The sequence below is a fragment of the Phaethon lepturus genome, unplaced genomic scaffold (assembly GCF_000687285.1).
Source record: "Phaethon lepturus isolate BGI_N335 unplaced genomic scaffold, ASM68728v1 scaffold11114, whole genome shotgun sequence".
NCBI lineage: Eukaryota > Metazoa > Chordata > Aves > Phaethontiformes > Phaethontidae > Phaethon > Phaethon lepturus.
Window position 1 is genome coordinate 17,031 of NW_010533999.1, and position 17,830 is coordinate 34,860.

Sequence of the window (17,830 nt, forward strand, 5' to 3'; positions counted from 1 at the left end):
GGGAAAGAGAAAGGCAAGAAGTCATTTCCATAGTGCACATGGATATGGCTAACTCTCAGAAAGCCAGCAAATAACAGCACCACAGCCTGGGTGCACTCAGCACAATTACCTGCACTGAGATGGGTCTGTAGATGGAAAGGACTGAGATTAGTGCAATCAGGAACGACGCTGTTCACCCACTCCTGACACTTATTTAAAAGGCCATGAGGAATTCTGAACATGGTAACCAACTATTTTTGCCACCTAAATGGGATAAAGAACTATCAAGAGAGGAGGAGATGACATCTCAAATATGTCAAAGACACAGCAAAGGCTGTTGGGCAAGGACTGACAAACGAGAGCTTGAAGAGATGACATACGAAACAGTCATCTTTCTTTCAAAACTATTCCTTGTTTCAGAGCAGTAGTCGGAAAGGGCTTTCCCCTCCCTGCCTACACAATTATCTATGATGTCTGTGAAAAAACATGTGTGTTTTTTTTTCCCCCCCCCACGTTCAGCAGTGAAAAACAGAAGCCTAGATGAACATTCTGATGTATATCAGAATGGAGGTTAAAATCCAGAAGGAACAGACACAGTCCTCTGGTGACACCCTGCTTTTCGAAGTACCAGTACCTACTGACTCTCAACCCAGTCAGAGCTGCTGTCCTGCATATTCTGTTTGGGGACCTGCTTTAGTGTTCGAATCATTGATATTTTCATGAATTACAGCTTTCATTTGGATTCCCCCCTACAACAACCTTGGAAAACCCAAGCTACCTATTAAAAAAAAAAGCCAGCCTGCAAGGCAGTAAATTCCAAATGTTTGTTGCTCAGCCAACCTGGCTTTCACCACAGTATCAGAATGTTTTTTGGGCTTGCACACCAGAGCTACACCACCAGAAAAAAACAACCAAAACATTTCACTGCTTAGAAGCACTGCGGAAAAGCCCTCTTTCTATGCAAGATTTATGAAATCCTTATTTAAAGACTCTGTCCTCCCCTGTTTATTCACATCACACAAACGATGCACAAGACCGCTGACAAGAATGGCAAGGACAGCATAGGCCAGGACGCAACAGAGTATGCCCACGATCTGCTTGCCCCACACTTGCTTCAGGCAAGGCTGTCACTCTGCGTGAAGCATGGTTCGTTCTATTTTTGGAGAGTTCTGCAGAAACAAGCTTTCCCGCAGAATATACAGTTTCCTTACAGTCTGACAAAATAATTTCAACATTGACCCTAAAGTGGGCCAGCATATTCCTCTTTCATGGATGAGAGATTAATTTAAAAAATAACATGGCAAGTGATGACAAATATTGATCTGATAAATCTAGGAACAAAAACCCCCACACCTCTCTCTAAACTGGTAATTTTTCCTGTTCTATACTTCAGAATTTCAGCAAGCTGAAAGATACAGAATCACACAGACTAGATCAAACACAGAGTCTTCCTGAGGCTCACTGGTAACACATGACACCAGGAGTGCAAGTAAATTAATAGCTGATGAATGAAAACCAATTTCTTCTGATAAATACGCACTAAATCTCAATACATAACTGCACCACCCATATAGCCAGCGTCCGTTTTGAAACAGGAAACTCCACCCTGCCCTCCTGAGAAATGACAAACAATTTGGTGTTTGAAGATCACTTTATCCTTTTAAGGTAACATATATTCGAGGCATTGTTATAAAGTAAGTGATAAAAACAAATTTATCATCATTTTAAGATTCAGTGCTGTTACAGTCAGGCAAAACTTCACCAGCAGAAAACAAAATGGATTTTTAATGAATGGTGGGACATCAGATTTGAACATGTAGATAATTTATTTTTCTGCTAATTTTTTTTAATTAACTTTTTTGACATGTAGTCATGAAGCCTCTGTTCTAAAAAGTCAGAATAATTTTAATATCACTTTCAAAGCTAAGACAGCAAAAAGAATCTTGACTAAGAGGTACTTGAGACTACGAGTCCTTCTTCCTGACTTCTGAAAAAGCTACAGACGATCTCTCTGCTACTAAGTGCTTTTATGCATGACACTAGCCAGCTTTCAAGAAGAGTTTTGGCTTCCAGAGTGTCCTCAACAAAACAGATGCTTAAAAGTGAGCTACAACTCGGTGGGAATCACTAGCATCTTACAATCAGAAGAAAGTGTTTAGAAGAAAAACACCACACTTTTTTTCCACTTTACTTCAGGATACAAATAACTAAACCCTTTTTAAGGACAAAAGGCATATAAAAAGTGTATTTCAGAAAACAATCCAGTTCTTCCAGAGGAGAGGGGGATGCCAGCTATGCATCCCGCTTCCTTCTCCCTGTGCCATTGCTGTTTCGGTGGCAGAGTCTCTGGATGGAGCACCAAAACCTCTCCAACACCTCTCAAAGGTGCAGCCATTCTGGCGAGGAGGAGGACTTACTGTGGCAATCAAATAGCTCCACAGGCAAAACTTTTGCACATCATGCCTAAATTAAGTTTTAAAATCTTTTTTATATTGACAGTTTCCACAGCTATGCATGTACTCTTCCTGTGCCGGATGCTGGTTTTTATACCGAAACCCTCATATGCATGTAAACCCTCAATCTTGAATTCTGCGCCTTCTGATGCCCTGAGCATCAGCAAATGGTGGGGAAGTTTCTGAACAGAGTGCTCTGCCCAATACCCAGTATCGCGAAATCCGTTAATGCCCATACTCACAGATTTACTCTTTTGCAGGTTCCCTTCACACGCCTGTTTGGACAGGTCCTGGCGCCCGATCAAGAGACAAACTGCTTCTGGCCAGTCTGAGGCAGGCTGCTCTCGGCAGTAATATATCGCATCTCTGATAGGAAGAGCTACGCCAAAGGGGAGAGACTCCAGATCTCTCAAGGTGAAACCTTAAAATTAACACGGAAAAAAGGAAACTTTTTATCAAAACTAGATAAAGTGTACTTCATGTTATGCAAGCACAAGACTATTACCTACGATCGTTACTGTTTTGCACAATGATAAAAGCTGCTCTTACCAACATTAGTCATCCAAATAACTAACTTTTCAGCCAGGCTGGAAACAGATGTGCTGTGTTTGAAACTACATCTGTAAAAATCAAAGGGAATAAAAAAGAAGCCAATAAAAGCTAGTCCAAAACTCAGCAGAAAGTCAAAACTCCGAGTTTAAAATAATACAAAAAACCCCATACCGATTGTCATCCTGCTCCATTTGCTGTTTTCGTTGTCCTAGGAAAGACAAGGCCATATTACTCCCACATTCTCCAAGCAGGACAGCATGTAACAAACACAAGACACTGGGAGATACTATGATGGCATCAAAGCATCATTACCTGATGTAATCTTGTACAAATAATGGGAGGCTTCGTTAGATACAGCGCTCTCGTCACCAAGTATGTACAGAGCCACACTCTGGATGGGAAAGAGACACCGTAAGACAAAGTCACTTTAGTGTGAAACTATCGCTATACTGCCTATCAAACAGGCAGAAGGTAACTTTAATAACTTAAATAGTGGGACAGGTTTATTGTGAAAACATTGTTTGTAAAAGGAGATTGAAACAACCGGAGTAAGTAACAAACTTTTATGCTTTAGATTTCTCTGGAATTTTTGAAAAATAAATCCTGAAATAATTAACTGAATTTTCCCTAATAATTGTTTCAAAGATAAAAATATATTCTAAACAGAAGAACATGTTCCTAGTTCCTTCTCTCTCACATTTCATTTAATTTCTCCTGCAAAACACACACATCTTCTATAGATACCATTTTTCACTCAGTGTCCTCCACAACTTGAATATTGGGTACTTTGTGAAGGCTCCGAGTGAAAAGTTGTTCCCCATTTAACACAGAGTCCACTTCAGCTATCTAGCCAACAAAATCGAAGTGATCTGTTACCCTGTTTACTGGATTGCATGCCAAAGGCGTGGTAAAAAAGAAGTCACAAATAAATATCTTTTGCGTTTTTCATTAAGACCTTCTGACAAAATACGTTGCCGACATGCCAGCTCAGCCGTCTGCTTAGGCAAGTCAGGCAGAGGTAGGAGAAAAGACAGAGTTGGGCAGACATAGATGAGAGCCTGATGTAAAGGCTACAGCTCTTGAGGCTGAATGCTGAGGGAAATTTTAAGCGAAAGCATCAGCACCTTAAACAGTCTTAGTGCTGATGCTTCAACCCTCCACCCTCTGAAGCAGAGGACAAGCTGACTCCTGGGAGCTCAAATCAGAGACTCTGCAACTGATCTCGGACGCTTGGGTCAGAGCGGAATCTCTCCTTCCTGCTTTTCTCTTCATCCGACTCAGACTCAACACCTCTGCTCCAAATCCTACATTGGCACGTTTTCTCCATAAACGCTTTGTGAATAAGTGAGCAAGGCTGACCAAGAGCTAACATCAGCACTTGTAACTACTCATGCAACTAACTATTCATGTTGATACATGCCCAAGAAGAAAGCCGGGAAATTCTCACTCACAAAATACAGTTAACTTTGAGTTACATTATTACTTTGCACATGCCACTACTGCAAACCACAAAAAAAACACAAGCAGTGAAGCATAGGCCACTCACTCTGCACTCACAAGCTCTCCTTCCCAACCTCAAATACCCCCTCCCACCTGCTAAAACCCATCCACACCCTTCAGTAATATTAAAGTAACAAAAGAGAAGATGGGACTCGCAGGGATTTCGCTCTGCAACACGTAATATTCCCCTGCGGTGAGGCTGACACCGCAGAGTTTACTATATCGTAAGGGGTGCTCAAGAGAATTTCATGCAGACAGATGAGGTCTGCTCAGTACAGAGCAGAGACACTCAGAGATGTTTAAGTCTCCAAACAGTACAGCTACAGCAGAGTTACTTATCACAGGCTCAATATCCCTCCAGCTCGGCTGCTGCTCTGCTCCAGTATGCCTGTTGCTCCACACAGTACAGTTAAATCCTCTGTTACTTAACTTCCCACTGGGGACGCTTCACTCGCAGGAAATGAAGCAGCTGGGGCAAACCCTGCCCACAGTGCTGCTATGCTGACAGAATAAAACACATCCTTTTTGCCAATGTACATACCAGTACTACCAGTTTGCTCCTTTCACAGATTCCAGGTAAGTAAGGATAAGGCTGCACTCCTTCTCCTTTTAGACAGGAACTCAGCCACTGAAAGATACTTGGAGGCTCAGCAGAAAAAAATGAGGGATGGTGCATGAAACCTGTTTGGACTTAACCATATAAACAACAATGACATTGAGTTCATGGCAAATGCACAAAAATTCTCCACTATTCCCAAAACAAGCCCTACAGTACTTTTTTTAACAACAAAAATATAGTATTTCCCCAAAACATTTACAGATCACATCTCCCTCCTGTTAAATGGGAGTTTATAGCTAGACAGTAATGAAAACTTGAGACACCTGCCTGTCTTTCAAGAACAAAAATTATCTCAGCTCACACTGAAAAAGAATGAGTGTAACGAGTAACTCTCAAAAACCTCACTGGAACAGTCTTGTAATTCAACAACATTAAATTGCCTGAGAGGGAAACCTAACTATCACCTCTTTGCCTTCCCTGTCCACAAACATGAGCAGCAAAAGCCTGAGCCATGCTCTGAGATTTTCTTTTGGTCAGGAGAAACAGTAGTTTATCTTACATGACTAGTAAATTTTGGATGGTAGGACACTAAACAGGTACACAGACAATATCTGACCTTATTTTAACTTTAAGTTTTGTGGGTTTACCTCTGATTTAGTTTTTATGAACTATAAACTGAGAACCTGCCAGCCTAGCAATGCTTTCCACAAGAAAGGCACATCTCACTACTACCAGGCTTTTCCATAGTTGTCTGCTAAGATTTCTCAGCCAGTCTAAGCCGGGAGTTTGCCAAGATGAAACCATCATTCCCTCCCAAGTCCTTGTTCTGTGGAGCATCCCATGAGGCATTGGACTGGAGGCACCAGCTCATGGCTATACTATGCTAGTTTCACTCCAGTCTTCTTCCTCTGAGGAAGCTATTACAATCAAAGGAACAAGGCAACCTCAACACTATAAGCCCAGTTTTCCATATTGGGCTTAAGTCTTGACCAGCTTTAAAGGGAACAGTTACCAACACAGAGATAACTTGCACATCATTATCACTGAACATCCAGCTTTGCAAAGCCTTAAACTCACCTTGATCAATTATGCAAGTCTGTCTGGAGGTTTTTACAAGGGCTGGATAGTCTCTATAGTAATAATCCATATAAGCTTCAAGTTTTAAGTCCCTAGAACGAGAGAGACGTTAATTACATTAGAGGGCAAAAAATACTTCGCGCATTTCTGTGACATTTTCTGTTGAGTTCTATTAAAGTTTGCGTACGCACTAGATAAGGAGTGAAGTTCTAACTTCCTTAACTAAGACCACTCATGGGCATTGCCCATTCCCTAAGCAGTGAATCTGTACGTTTAATTTTGCCCCAGTGCATTTCTCCTCAGCTGTCATTCTTCTTTGTCCCACATCACAGTGACCACTGTTACTACAGTTTCCTCCAAAGTCCAATTGTTAAAGCTAGATAAGCTGCTGGGTTATCTGCAAGACATGAACGCATACAATAGCTGCCAGCCTCAGAAGACATGCATTTCAGACTTGCTTCTCATTGGCATGATAAAAATAGAGGACAGGCCAACCTTTTCACCACTAGGACTGGATGCCACTTCTGGGAACCATTTAGCCAGGCAGCTATAGTAGGTGCTACTGGGGGAGAATCTATAACCATAGAAAAAATTTGGTAGAAATAGCAAATACAACTCATGGAGATGTTACTGGGTCTTTTACTTAAATATGTATCTGTATCTGTCTATATGCATGCAATGCAAGTTGAAGGTGGTTGTGGAAGACATGAAGATGTAGTCACTGGCTGCAGTAAAGATGCCACAACAAACATTTGACAGATCTCATGAGCTGTGACAATACGGCAGAAAAAACACAAGCTGCAGAACCTAAGATTTGTGAATCACAATGATGTTGGGAAGTGGCCAGAACCATAGAAGAGATTTGCTACGGCAAATATCTTTAAGCACAATAAGATTTTAAACCTTCATCCATTTTCTTCAAATACATTAACGTCTCCTCCACTTTGGGCAATCCTCAAATTTCCCATAAAAATAATACATACGCATCATCAAGCAACACTGCATCATATATAACATCTGGTAAATTGCAGTTGGGCATACCTGGCCAGCTGAACCAGAAGAACAACAAGTGAACGAATTCCTTCTCCCATTAGACTATTCAGTTTGAGCTCCTCATAGATGAGATGAAGAACAAAGAAAATAGCAGGAATATGGGTGAAAAGGAGGGTTGAGGAATCCAAACTAAGGCTCTGTGAAAAGTCATCCTTTGGAGCAGAAAATTCCAGAGGGTCCAGTCGCAAAGCTTTGGCAACAGGATGAGACTCAAAATTCTTATGGTAGTCAGAGCTCAAGAGATATTCCCAGTCCTAGACCAAGCAAACAGGAAGGAGTGGCAGAGGTTCCACAGTGAACATAACTTTCCAGCAAGATAACTCCAAAGCACTGTTACAGAAGATGTATTGGTTTATGGGGAAAAAAAAAACAAGTGTGATTGTTGTGTGGTAAGTGTGCTACACAAACCCTGGAAGCCACAGAGATTCAAACGTTAAGTTTTGTCCCCTTTTTTCTCCCCTTGTGTGCATGAAAGAATCAAAGCCTGCTATTTGAAACAAAGTAAAAGCAAGCTGAGAGTATCCTCCTTGCACCGATATCCTGTGCAGGAGAGCTCACTGAGTATTTACGCAGTTCAGCTAGTGGTCCCAGCCTTCTTTGTACCTCCCCTGCCAGAGCACATCAGGCATTAGATCCTGATCTTTGTTCCATATAGATCACAGTCCGTAACCCCATGGGCTCATGGAACTGTCAACCCACAAAAAGCTGACAGCACAACTGGACCACCATAGCTCATAAGCCTCTTACGATGGGATGATAGTAAGCCTCATCCACTTTACTGTTTGATTATGTAAAAACTTCCTATTCCTGTCTAGGCAGAACTCAGTGAATTGATCTTAAACACTCCACTAAGTTCGTTGAGAATCAGTGCATTCAGTGAAGTATGTAATGTGATGCTCCTAACTTGCTCAAGGTGCTGAGTAGAATGAAAGTTCTCATTCCCCTGGCTAACGGGACAAAGCATCTAGGAGACATTTGACATTGTCAGGAGACTATCTGGGATTGCTTTGTGATCCATATTAAATTAATTCCCAAGTCCACCCTACTTCTCTGGGAGCGAGACCCCTGACAAGCAAGGTCACATGATGCAGCCACTACACAGGGCAAAATATTTTTCTTCCCCCCACAGGCTTGTAATCTCAGATGAGCTCAGCTGAAATGCAATAGTCACAGGGTGTTTCCTCTGGTTTGCCTTAAAAAAACAAACCAACAAACACACACCATTGCCCCCACCACCACCCCCTGCCTCATATTTGTAAGAGAGAACCACTTCTTACTTCATCTGACCCTGTTTCTGATGGTCTAGCCTTCTTTGGAGCAATAACTGGTGAGAGTGATCCTTCAAAGTCAAGCTGCGAGCAATAAAAACATCAGAAGTAGCACAGTATTGAAATTCCCAAGGTTGCATAAGTGAATCACCAATCGTAACACCTGAATTCATACCGAGTATTACATGACACTGCTTTAGGTACTTCTATACTTTGCTTTCATGTAAAACATACACTGCAATTAGATACTATCTGTGCAATCTATACACAGCTAGTTATTCTAGTGTATGGTGCATGAGTTTCAGTTTGACTGCCTAATGTCTGGTATTTTCTAGGACAGAGCTAATGCCAGTAATGTAGATATACTGTAAGTGCTTTCAGTTCAGTTGCACACATATCCTTGCTGCTTTTTCTTCTCCTGCAAGTATCGCAAACATACTTGCTAGCGGGAAACCCACTTACAGAAAACTCCAAATACGTTCTCTAAAACAGCTGAAAAAAACCCAGAAACTTTAAACATCGTAAGTTGAAAAGTGCATGGAAAAGCCTCCTTAGGAAACAGGAATCTGAGTTGTGATCTGTATTTCTAGCAAGAATAAGCTTAATATGGGTTAGATTAATCAAATCTTTACTGCACCAGTGTTAGTCATGAACTGGAGTAAAATCTTCATAATTTATTTTTACTTGACCAAGACAGTTGGTGGCAAGTACCTTATAAATATATTTCATTGTAAACACAGACTAAAATGTATACCTGAAACTTAGAGATACAGAATTGGTTCGACGGCATCTTGCGATTTAAGACAAGATATAATTTATTTCTGACTTCGGTGCCTCTCTAACCATTTTGAACCTTGAAGAATTATCAGTAGCTTCAACGTAAACTAGGAAAACAAACATATAAGCATGCTTACATTCCGTGTCCAGGACAGCCTCTCTGTGTTGTAACCCATCATATTCATGAGACATGTTACAAATAAATTCCATTCTGAGTGATAGCTGGGTCCTCCTGGAGCATTGTAAGCATTGTACCACTTGACAAGCATCTGTACAGCTATCTCCTTGGGCAAGATAGCTTTGACCCCCTGCAGACATCTTTTTACTGTTGAGAAGAAAAAAAAAGTGTGCTTTCCATCATACTTCTTCCAACTAGTGCTATAAATCTCTAGAGGTCTTTTTATTGGACCTACTTTTAACTCTCCAGAAACTCTTTCAATAAAAGCCACGCCACACAGCCTCCAACAGCCATTCCTTTAGTTCAGGTCGAGCACAGCCCCTCTAATTCACCACACAAAGGGGAAACAAAGTTCCTTTTTGCTCATTACTGAAACCAACTTCTGTCTGAAATGGCACCTCAGCCCTTCCTCAAAAGGAGTAACATACACAATACAGGAGAGCAAAGCAACCTAAAGAACAAAGGAAGTTCTAAGAGTGCAGCAGGTGAAGTACTGAAAGCAGAGCGCACCTAAATAAATGGTAGCAGCTCTGGAAGGTAAGTTAATAGAGCTTGGAATATGTGGTACTGAATCATTAGTGTCTAAGCTACACATGAACTACTTCAAAAATGAACCCTCAAAATTATGGAGCATATTTCGTGTGATGGATTCCGAATCATACCTAGTTCTGAAGTGGCAATTTCAGGAATTGTAATGCGAACCATCGTATTATTGCTGAGTTCCTGGAAAAAATAAAAATTAAAAAAAAGTAAGAGTCAAATTATGAAATGCGTCTTTAAGTAAAGCCTTTTCTATCAATTCAGAACTCATTTATGTATTAAGCATATTCCTAATTCTTGGCTATTTACTACACTAGAGATTTGCAACCACAAATGCCAGCTCCATGAAACTCTTCAAATGGATCCTGAGCTGAATCACTTGAGGCAATCAGTTAAATTCTGTGACTTCAAGGGTATTCACATTTTTCTCTCTGTAGAAGCCACCAATGCTGGTGTGATATTTTGCTGTTGGTCAGGAGCTGGTAGCAGTGTCTTACAATGCAGTAGAAGTAAACCTGACCCTCACTTCATTTCGCTAACAAAGTGTTGACTCACATTACAGGATAATACCTACTAAAGTCACTCTGTTGTGGACAGGATCCCTCAGAGCGTGAATGAATGTCCCAAGCTGCTGAAAAGTACAGTCTTCAACGTAAGTTGAGTCGTTAAGTTTGGAAGAATCCCTTAGCTCTGGAACTGGTGACAAAAGCACACCCTGAAAAGTGGTAAAAATGATTGCTTAGAATTGTTGAAATAAGAGCATCCGAGCAAAGGACAGCTAAAATTGCCATTTTTAATATACTTATAAGTATTTTGAAAACAACTGTAAATCTTTCCAATCTCTGCCTCAGCAGTTCTACAGAAATCATAAATAGGGCAGCACTAAAGAGATCTTCTTTAAACACTGTTTATTCAGGGGATTTACAGAAGAAAAAGAAGAGATTTAGCTCCAAAAAGATAACTTGAAAGTTAAAAATCAACCAATCATTTGAAGTTGTTACAACTAAACCCTTTCCAATGTGGAACTTCCTTTCTTCTTACCTCTTCTAGGGGCCCCAGATGCTTATTCAATGGCTTGGATGGAGTGCTGACACTATCCAAGGGAGTACTTGGCCGAGGCATTTGGCTGGACATTGTCAGGGAGGGAGCAGGCAGTCCGGGAATAAAAACCTTCCCCACCTTTTTGTGAAGAATAAATAGGAAAACAGGTAGTTGGTTTTCATGCTTGTGCTTCCACAGGCTTGCTTACATATACAGACATTATCAGATTTTAACATCTTATAGGAAAAGTTTTAAGAAAACTGGATATGTACTTAGAGTCTCTGAAGAGAAGATTAAAGATTACTTCATGTAATTACTTTCTTCAGATGATGACACAATGAAATAACTACCATATATGGTCAGTATTGTACATTATTGCTACAGGTCTACTTCCACTAAAAGTTCTAGCAGAGCTTCACCGAGAAAGCTCTACTTTCAGAGAGTATACTTTTTTAATATACATATATATGTGTATAAATACACACACATGCACAAATTGCAGTGTCCATGGTTTCTGCATACACAGAGAGAGCACAGTGCATCTCTCTAAAATTTAAGAAAAAGTTTGTATTATTTTGGATGAATCATGTCCATCCTAATAACAGCCCTTTGTAAAGCAAAACAACTTGACATCTAAAACTGTCTGGCATGCCAGAGAGAAGTTTGAAAGGTTTTTGTTCAGAACCAATTCTTATTTTCCATGTTCTTGAAGTTTTCTTTCTTTGAAAGCACTTTATTACTTTATTATTTTACTATCACTGAAAACAAGCTCCAGAGATTATTTAAGTGTACCACAAGGTGCCACTGACTCTTCAGAACTACTTTCCCAGCACTGCACATAAACTACACTTGATGTGTGAGCACAGCCACCTTCCCAAGCGATGAACACAGGATCCCTCTGTACAGCCCAGCTTGTAACCAAAGATTCAAACATTTATTCTGGGGTAGAAGAATTTTTACTTACCCGAACCACTCCAGAATAAAGCACTAGATTTCCACTGCCTTCCAGAACCAGCAGTGTATCAATGCCCTGTAAGAATCAAGCAGCATATTCAGCTTCTTGGATTTGAGTAAGAAGACAAGAGTTGGATGACAGTGGCAAAGCAGGATACCTCACAGTTAACAGTCCATACAGAGGTACGTACCTGCACTGGAGCTGCATCCTTTGCTTGAATATTGGTAACAGAACCAAAGATCAGCTGCGATTTATCGTTGCTCTCTTGAAATTTTACACACCTAGAGATTTCAAAAAACAACAGGAAACATAAAAAGGACTGTCCCATCTGTTGTTACAGAAAAAGAGACAGAAAATTAAGAACAGTGTTGCATTGTACAGTTACTTCTATTGTGGTATACCTGGTTCCCACCTCCTTCCGTAGTTTATTTTGCCCTGCTAGTCAACTTATTTTTACTCTTCTGGTCAACCTACTCCTACTGTGCTAGTCTAATTAAAAGCCCCAACGTACTTCTAAAGGGTAAAGATGAGGATAAATAAGAATACCATTCAAATTACAGTGAATGTTCTTTTGCAACTTCCGTTTTATTCAAATAGCCCAAATCACCTATGCCACCACAGTTAAAAACATGACATACAAGAGCCAGTGACATACCACATGTTGTCATAACAGACTCCACTAGCTGGAGGAATAAATATGTTAAAACCCATATCTAGCTGGTAATTTCTAGAGTGCTCCTCTTTGTTCACCTGTCCCCAAGACAGGGATGCTCACCGCAGCTGGAGCTGGGATTCCACTAAAAAGCACAAGAACTTCTGCCCACAAAGGTCAGTGGTAATAAACACTTTTGATGCTTGGGAATTCTTCTCTCTGTAAAAGAGACACAATGATCAGCACGCCATTTGGTCTACTATAAAAATTCTAATGAAGGAAAACACAGTGTCCACAAGCTGTAGGGTCATGCTAGACTTCAATTAGCAGTGCATCAAGTTGCCAGAATGCACCAGTCTCAGTCATCTCTCTTGAAATTGATTTTCTAGCACTCCAGTCTTCACATTCCCCACTTTCTGGCATGCAGAGCACATGCTATTTGGCTTCGTTCTCCTGTTCAATCTTAGGATTTATGCTGTGTTTTGCCCCTTTGGATGGTCAAGGGAGAACGAGATACCCCCCTAGAAGATCAGGAAAAACCCAAAGCAATGACCAGGTTATAGAACCCACTTTGCTTTAGAGATCTCATCAAACCATTCACCCGCTCAGAGGGCCACAGATAACAAAACAGGCAAAACTGTTCCAAGTGTCCAATTCTCTTTTGAAGGGAGGAGGTATGAGTCCATGAATCTACTTTAAGGTGGCACCATTTGCAGAAAACACACATTAAAATAAGCTGTCATTTTACTTTATTTCCCCCCTGGCAATGGAAATCCAGAACTTCTCACATGCCAACACAAGCACCTAACCTCATGTTTGTGACTGTTTCTGTCCACAGATGATCTATGCATAGCTCGGGAACAATCGGTTCAGTTTCTGGTATAAGGAAGGAGTCACTGGAAGTGCTGTTTGGCGAATGGGTAATACTGTGCCTCTTCGGTGACTGAGCACTACTGGAGAAGTTGAACCTCTGCACTCCTGAGAAAGAATGCACTCCCAGGGCAGGAGAATGAGAGCGGCTGCAAGCAAAGACATAACACACTACTGAAAAGTGTATTTTCAAAATCAGGTGGAATCCCAGGGAGTTCATAGGCTGGTAGAGACTTTAAAAACAAACCAAAACCACCCTAAACCAGTAGCTAGTTCAGTATTAGTTTCCTTTAACAATACAATCCAGCATAGGAAAACAATTATCTAATTAATTTCCAGTCAACTCTGTCAGAACCCAATAGATGAGATTTCAAAAGTAAGAAAGAAAACCAACACTTTAAATTGCACAGTCCATTCCATCAAAAACCTCTCCCAACCTGTTCCTTGTAAATATGGCTTTCTTTAGAAAAGCTAACTGAAAATACTCCTGGGACTCAAAAAACCTGCAGACATGCCCTGACCCCGCTACAGGCTGGCTGTGTGAGGACACAACAGCCTCTTTGGCTCTTGCACACCAGTTACCCTCCTGTGCTATAGGGATAATAGCACACCAAGCGTCACAAGGGCATTCCAAGAGGGCTTTCAGATGCCGTAACAGAGGAAGCACCTGCGCCTTAGATGGACAGACTTGTAACGGCAAAGACAGACAGCAGCTCCAGATGTGCGTCCTATTCCATAGCTTGTATTCTTTGGTATCATTTGTCTATGCACCATGTTCAGCACCCACCTCAAAGCAGCCATGTTGGAGATAGACGGCGAGCGGGACTGCATGCTGGGCGATGACACTGATCTGCTCTGGCTGTGGATGGACGAGTAGTTCTGGAAAGGGGAGCCCACAGGCGAGTCTCCTTTTGAGAAGCTTCTGAGATGAGCAGTCAAAGAGCTGCTAGTGGCCACGTGCTGTGGTGTGCCCAGCTGCTCCGAGAATTTCAGCACTGTGTTCTGCTCCTGGGAGAGAAAAGAGAGCTGTCTACGCACAAACACCACATGGGCCATAACAACTAGGAAAACGCCCAAATAACTTGCTTCATCAGTTAGGTGTTAAAAATTTATGCCTAGGTAGGTGCTCAGCCTAAGACGTTATTCTTACCAACCATGCTCTCACTCCCAGGCACAGAAACTACTCCTATGATTTTCAGGGCACTAAGTTGTTTGGCACTTTTCTTAGAGAACACAACAATTTAAGCAGAGTCGAAACCTTCTAGTACAACATAAGGAATAGCATGATAAGCACAGTGTACTTTGTGACCACCATCACCATCATGTGATCTCCCTGACAGTGGTACAGGCAAACGCATGAAAGAAACTATTAAAAAATCTAAAATAAAACCCACACCAACAAACATCTTACTCTCTTATAAATAAAATAAATCACACATACCAGAAATTTCTAACACACACAGCCATAAGGGCATGTAAACACGCACAAAAATTGTTAGCGGTATTTAGTCAACAATGAATTTGTACCTCTGGCTTTACTCTCCGAAGAGCCCAAACAGTATGTAAACTCTGCACAGTATCATAGGTCATCACAATGGAAGGTTCAGCACTGAGAAACACGATCCTCAAGGTGTAATCAGCAACGTACTGCACTCTAGCAGAACCAAAGACGCCTGCTAAAGAAGCAGTTCAGTTAAGGTGGAAGAATCATTTCTACAGCAGTGTTACCAGTTAGAGGGTATGAGCAATGCTAACCTTGTTTCTTTTGCAACCTGAGTTTCTTTCCTGAACAGTTTCTCTGCTCATGAAGCAGCTAAAACAACCCACTTCTGAATTCTTGAAAGTGATTATTTGCAAATTTTGTAATACAGAAAAAGCTAAAGTGACACATTAAGTGTTTGATGCTGTACTGATGGACTCCAAGTGATACATCCAAAGATGTAAACTTACCTCCAGACTTACAGACGAGAGGTGTTATCTCATCTAGTGGGTGTAGCATGCTGAACATAGTAGGCAAAGGCTCTCTAGAAAGAAACCAAACAAATCATGTTCAAAACCCAAATGCTAACAAGCATTAATTGTTCTCTCTTGTAGCTAGAACATGTGCTGCAATCCCAAAACAGCTCCTCAGACCTTAACAAACCAGAGCCTGAAATCTAACAGTAGAGACATATATTCTGTTCACAGAAATTTGTTGGATTAACTGAGTAGAGTCAGACAAAGGCTAGTGTATCAAACAGGATTAGGTCTTGTTCTACGTATCGGAGCACTTGCGAACGACCCCATCTGGTGGCCACACGACAGACTTTGGCTGGCCCGAAAGAATACACCTGGCACCAGCTGAGTTAAGAGGAGGAAGAGTAGGAAGACGAGAAAGCCCTTAACCCAGACTCAGCTTAAGAGTTTAGGTTCTACAGCTCCCAGGTCCCAGACAAGCAAGACAGCCATCAGGTCATTTGTATCCATCACAGAGCAGCAATCAAGCCACCCATCTGTGGTGGCAGTAACAAAAGGAAGAATTTTCACGGAAAGCCAGCCTGAGTACAGTCAATCAGGATTTTTGCAATGTACCCTCTTGAACATTTTCAGTACCTCCATGTCTAAACGAAACTCTTCTAAGGACTAGAGAGTCACAAGTACCTGGAATGGGCACATAAAGCCCAAGTGAGAGCAAGCGGCAGTATTAAAAGCTGCTCATCAACACACCATTGAACTCCTTACTCTGCTTCTCAGCTGTATGTCCAGCCACAGAGCACAGGGTCTCCGAACCTCACCAGATAGGTAACAGGATGCTCCATACATTTAAAGCATCCTGTAGCTCAGAGAAAATGTCTCAATGACAATCCCTCAGTGAATCTCCCAGTCTACCATCACAGCCTAGAAGCAATTCCCCAAACAAACCTGAAATCAGGCTAGTAACACTCATATTGTGCCTCCCATACCCTACTCCCAGGATCACCACTCCCAACTCGTTCCTAAGACAAGACAATATCAGAAGAATGCCATAAACTGTCGGTATTCAGTCCCTTCCTGCTATTTCGTGGTGTTTCACCTGCCCCTGCCATGAACACACAGATCCTTCCATTATTGCTCTTCAACTCTTGCAAGCCTGTATTAGATTAGCAAACAGTCTATAACAAAACAAAGCCACTCATTACATACCTGGGTGGACTTGGAGGTACTTCATGTGAAGAACTGCTGCGCTCAAATAACAAACCATACTTTGTTGGCCAGACATTTGCGACCTGTAAAAGATTACAAACAACAACAACAACAACAACAAAAATCAAATGCTTAGTATATTAATTATGTTTCATGTCTGAGTATCTTATTATAGCAAAATAAGATGTTTAGGCTATTTCTTGAGAGAAGGGTAATGTAAGTCAGAGCAGGTTCTCAGACTATGAAACGGTCATACCCATACTTTCCCACATCATACAACTGGCTGCCACTGCTCCCAGAAGTATTCAATGCCCTGAGCACACAGCCACACTTTCATCAGCTTTATTGCTTTCACCCGCAGAGTGAAGAACTCAGGCAGCCACCACCAGCAGTGTTTTATGCATGCCTCCCCATCCCAACGCAGCATGCAAACAGATAACAAGCCCATCTGTGGCCAAAAAAGGGATGGCACTTACCTGAAAAGGTAAAGCAGCAATGTAATCTTTTCCCTCTATGCTATGCACATTTATACAGGAATTCTGCAATATGCAGATACATTTCTCTACTATTTCATCACTGCCTGAAAATGGGGCGGGGGGAGGGGGAGGAGAAAAAAACACCACAGTGAAGTTTATCTCTTTCCTTAGACATCCTCTATACACAAAATGTAAACTTGCGGTGGAGTGGCCGTCTTCACACAGCAAGTCTTGATCACAAAACTTCTCATGCCAAGAGAACTGAGCTCAAAACATTTGTTTGGCAGTACAGTAAACAGGATACTTACCATCAGCTTTTTCAGATTTTTCCTGGGGTATAGTGAAGTCACACCATAAGGCCTAAAACCAAATACAGTATAATTACTTCTGAAGAACGAGCTGATGCTACTACACAATCTCATCTTTCTCCGTTTCCCAAAATAACAACACATCAAAACACTGTTTGAAAACAGTCAGGGAGTATTTTTTAGCCAACATACATTCATTCAGTCGCCTCTTTTCCACTTTTTCGTACCTGCAGAACAGGGCTGTCGACAGTGAAAGCTTTATAAACGGTAGACGCTTGGTTTTTACTTCCTTTGCTCCAGATGACCATATTGCTGGCCACATACAGTTCTTCATCATAGTCCACCTCCTCCCCAACATCGCTGGCACCTTTCCTCAACTGCCAACTTTCCTGAAAAATAAGATTTTCGTAAGGAAAAGCTACAAGACCTG

General features: G+C 41.4%; 1 protein-coding gene across 1 annotated transcript in view; it reads right to left on the minus strand.

The window, feature by feature from the left end:
• LOC104619486 (anaphase-promoting complex subunit 1) overlaps nt 1-17,784 on the minus strand; it is a gene marked incomplete at both ends in the record, with an annotated part of 34,804 nt that extends 17,020 nt beyond the window's left edge. The window contains 23 exon segments of the mRNA XM_010285378.1: nt 2,675-2,853; nt 2,982-3,052; nt 3,156-3,192; nt 3,297-3,375; nt 5,026-5,174; nt 6,121-6,212; nt 7,162-7,427; nt 8,451-8,525; nt 9,356-9,543; nt 10,059-10,119; nt 10,511-10,651; nt 10,978-11,115; nt 11,942-12,007; nt 12,123-12,213; nt 12,708-12,803; nt 13,394-13,603; nt 14,242-14,462; nt 14,982-15,127; nt 15,405-15,478; nt 16,617-16,699; nt 17,093-17,196; nt 17,401-17,452; nt 17,628-17,784. Of these exon segments, the coding sequence (XP_010283680.1) occupies nt 2,675-2,853; nt 2,982-3,052; nt 3,156-3,192; nt 3,297-3,375; nt 5,026-5,174; nt 6,121-6,212; nt 7,162-7,427; nt 8,451-8,525; nt 9,356-9,543; nt 10,059-10,119; nt 10,511-10,651; nt 10,978-11,115; nt 11,942-12,007; nt 12,123-12,213; nt 12,708-12,803; nt 13,394-13,603; nt 14,242-14,462; nt 14,982-15,127; nt 15,405-15,478; nt 16,617-16,699; nt 17,093-17,196; nt 17,401-17,452; nt 17,628-17,784 (2,776 nt within the window).
• Nucleotides 17,785-17,830: the final 46 nt, after the last annotated feature.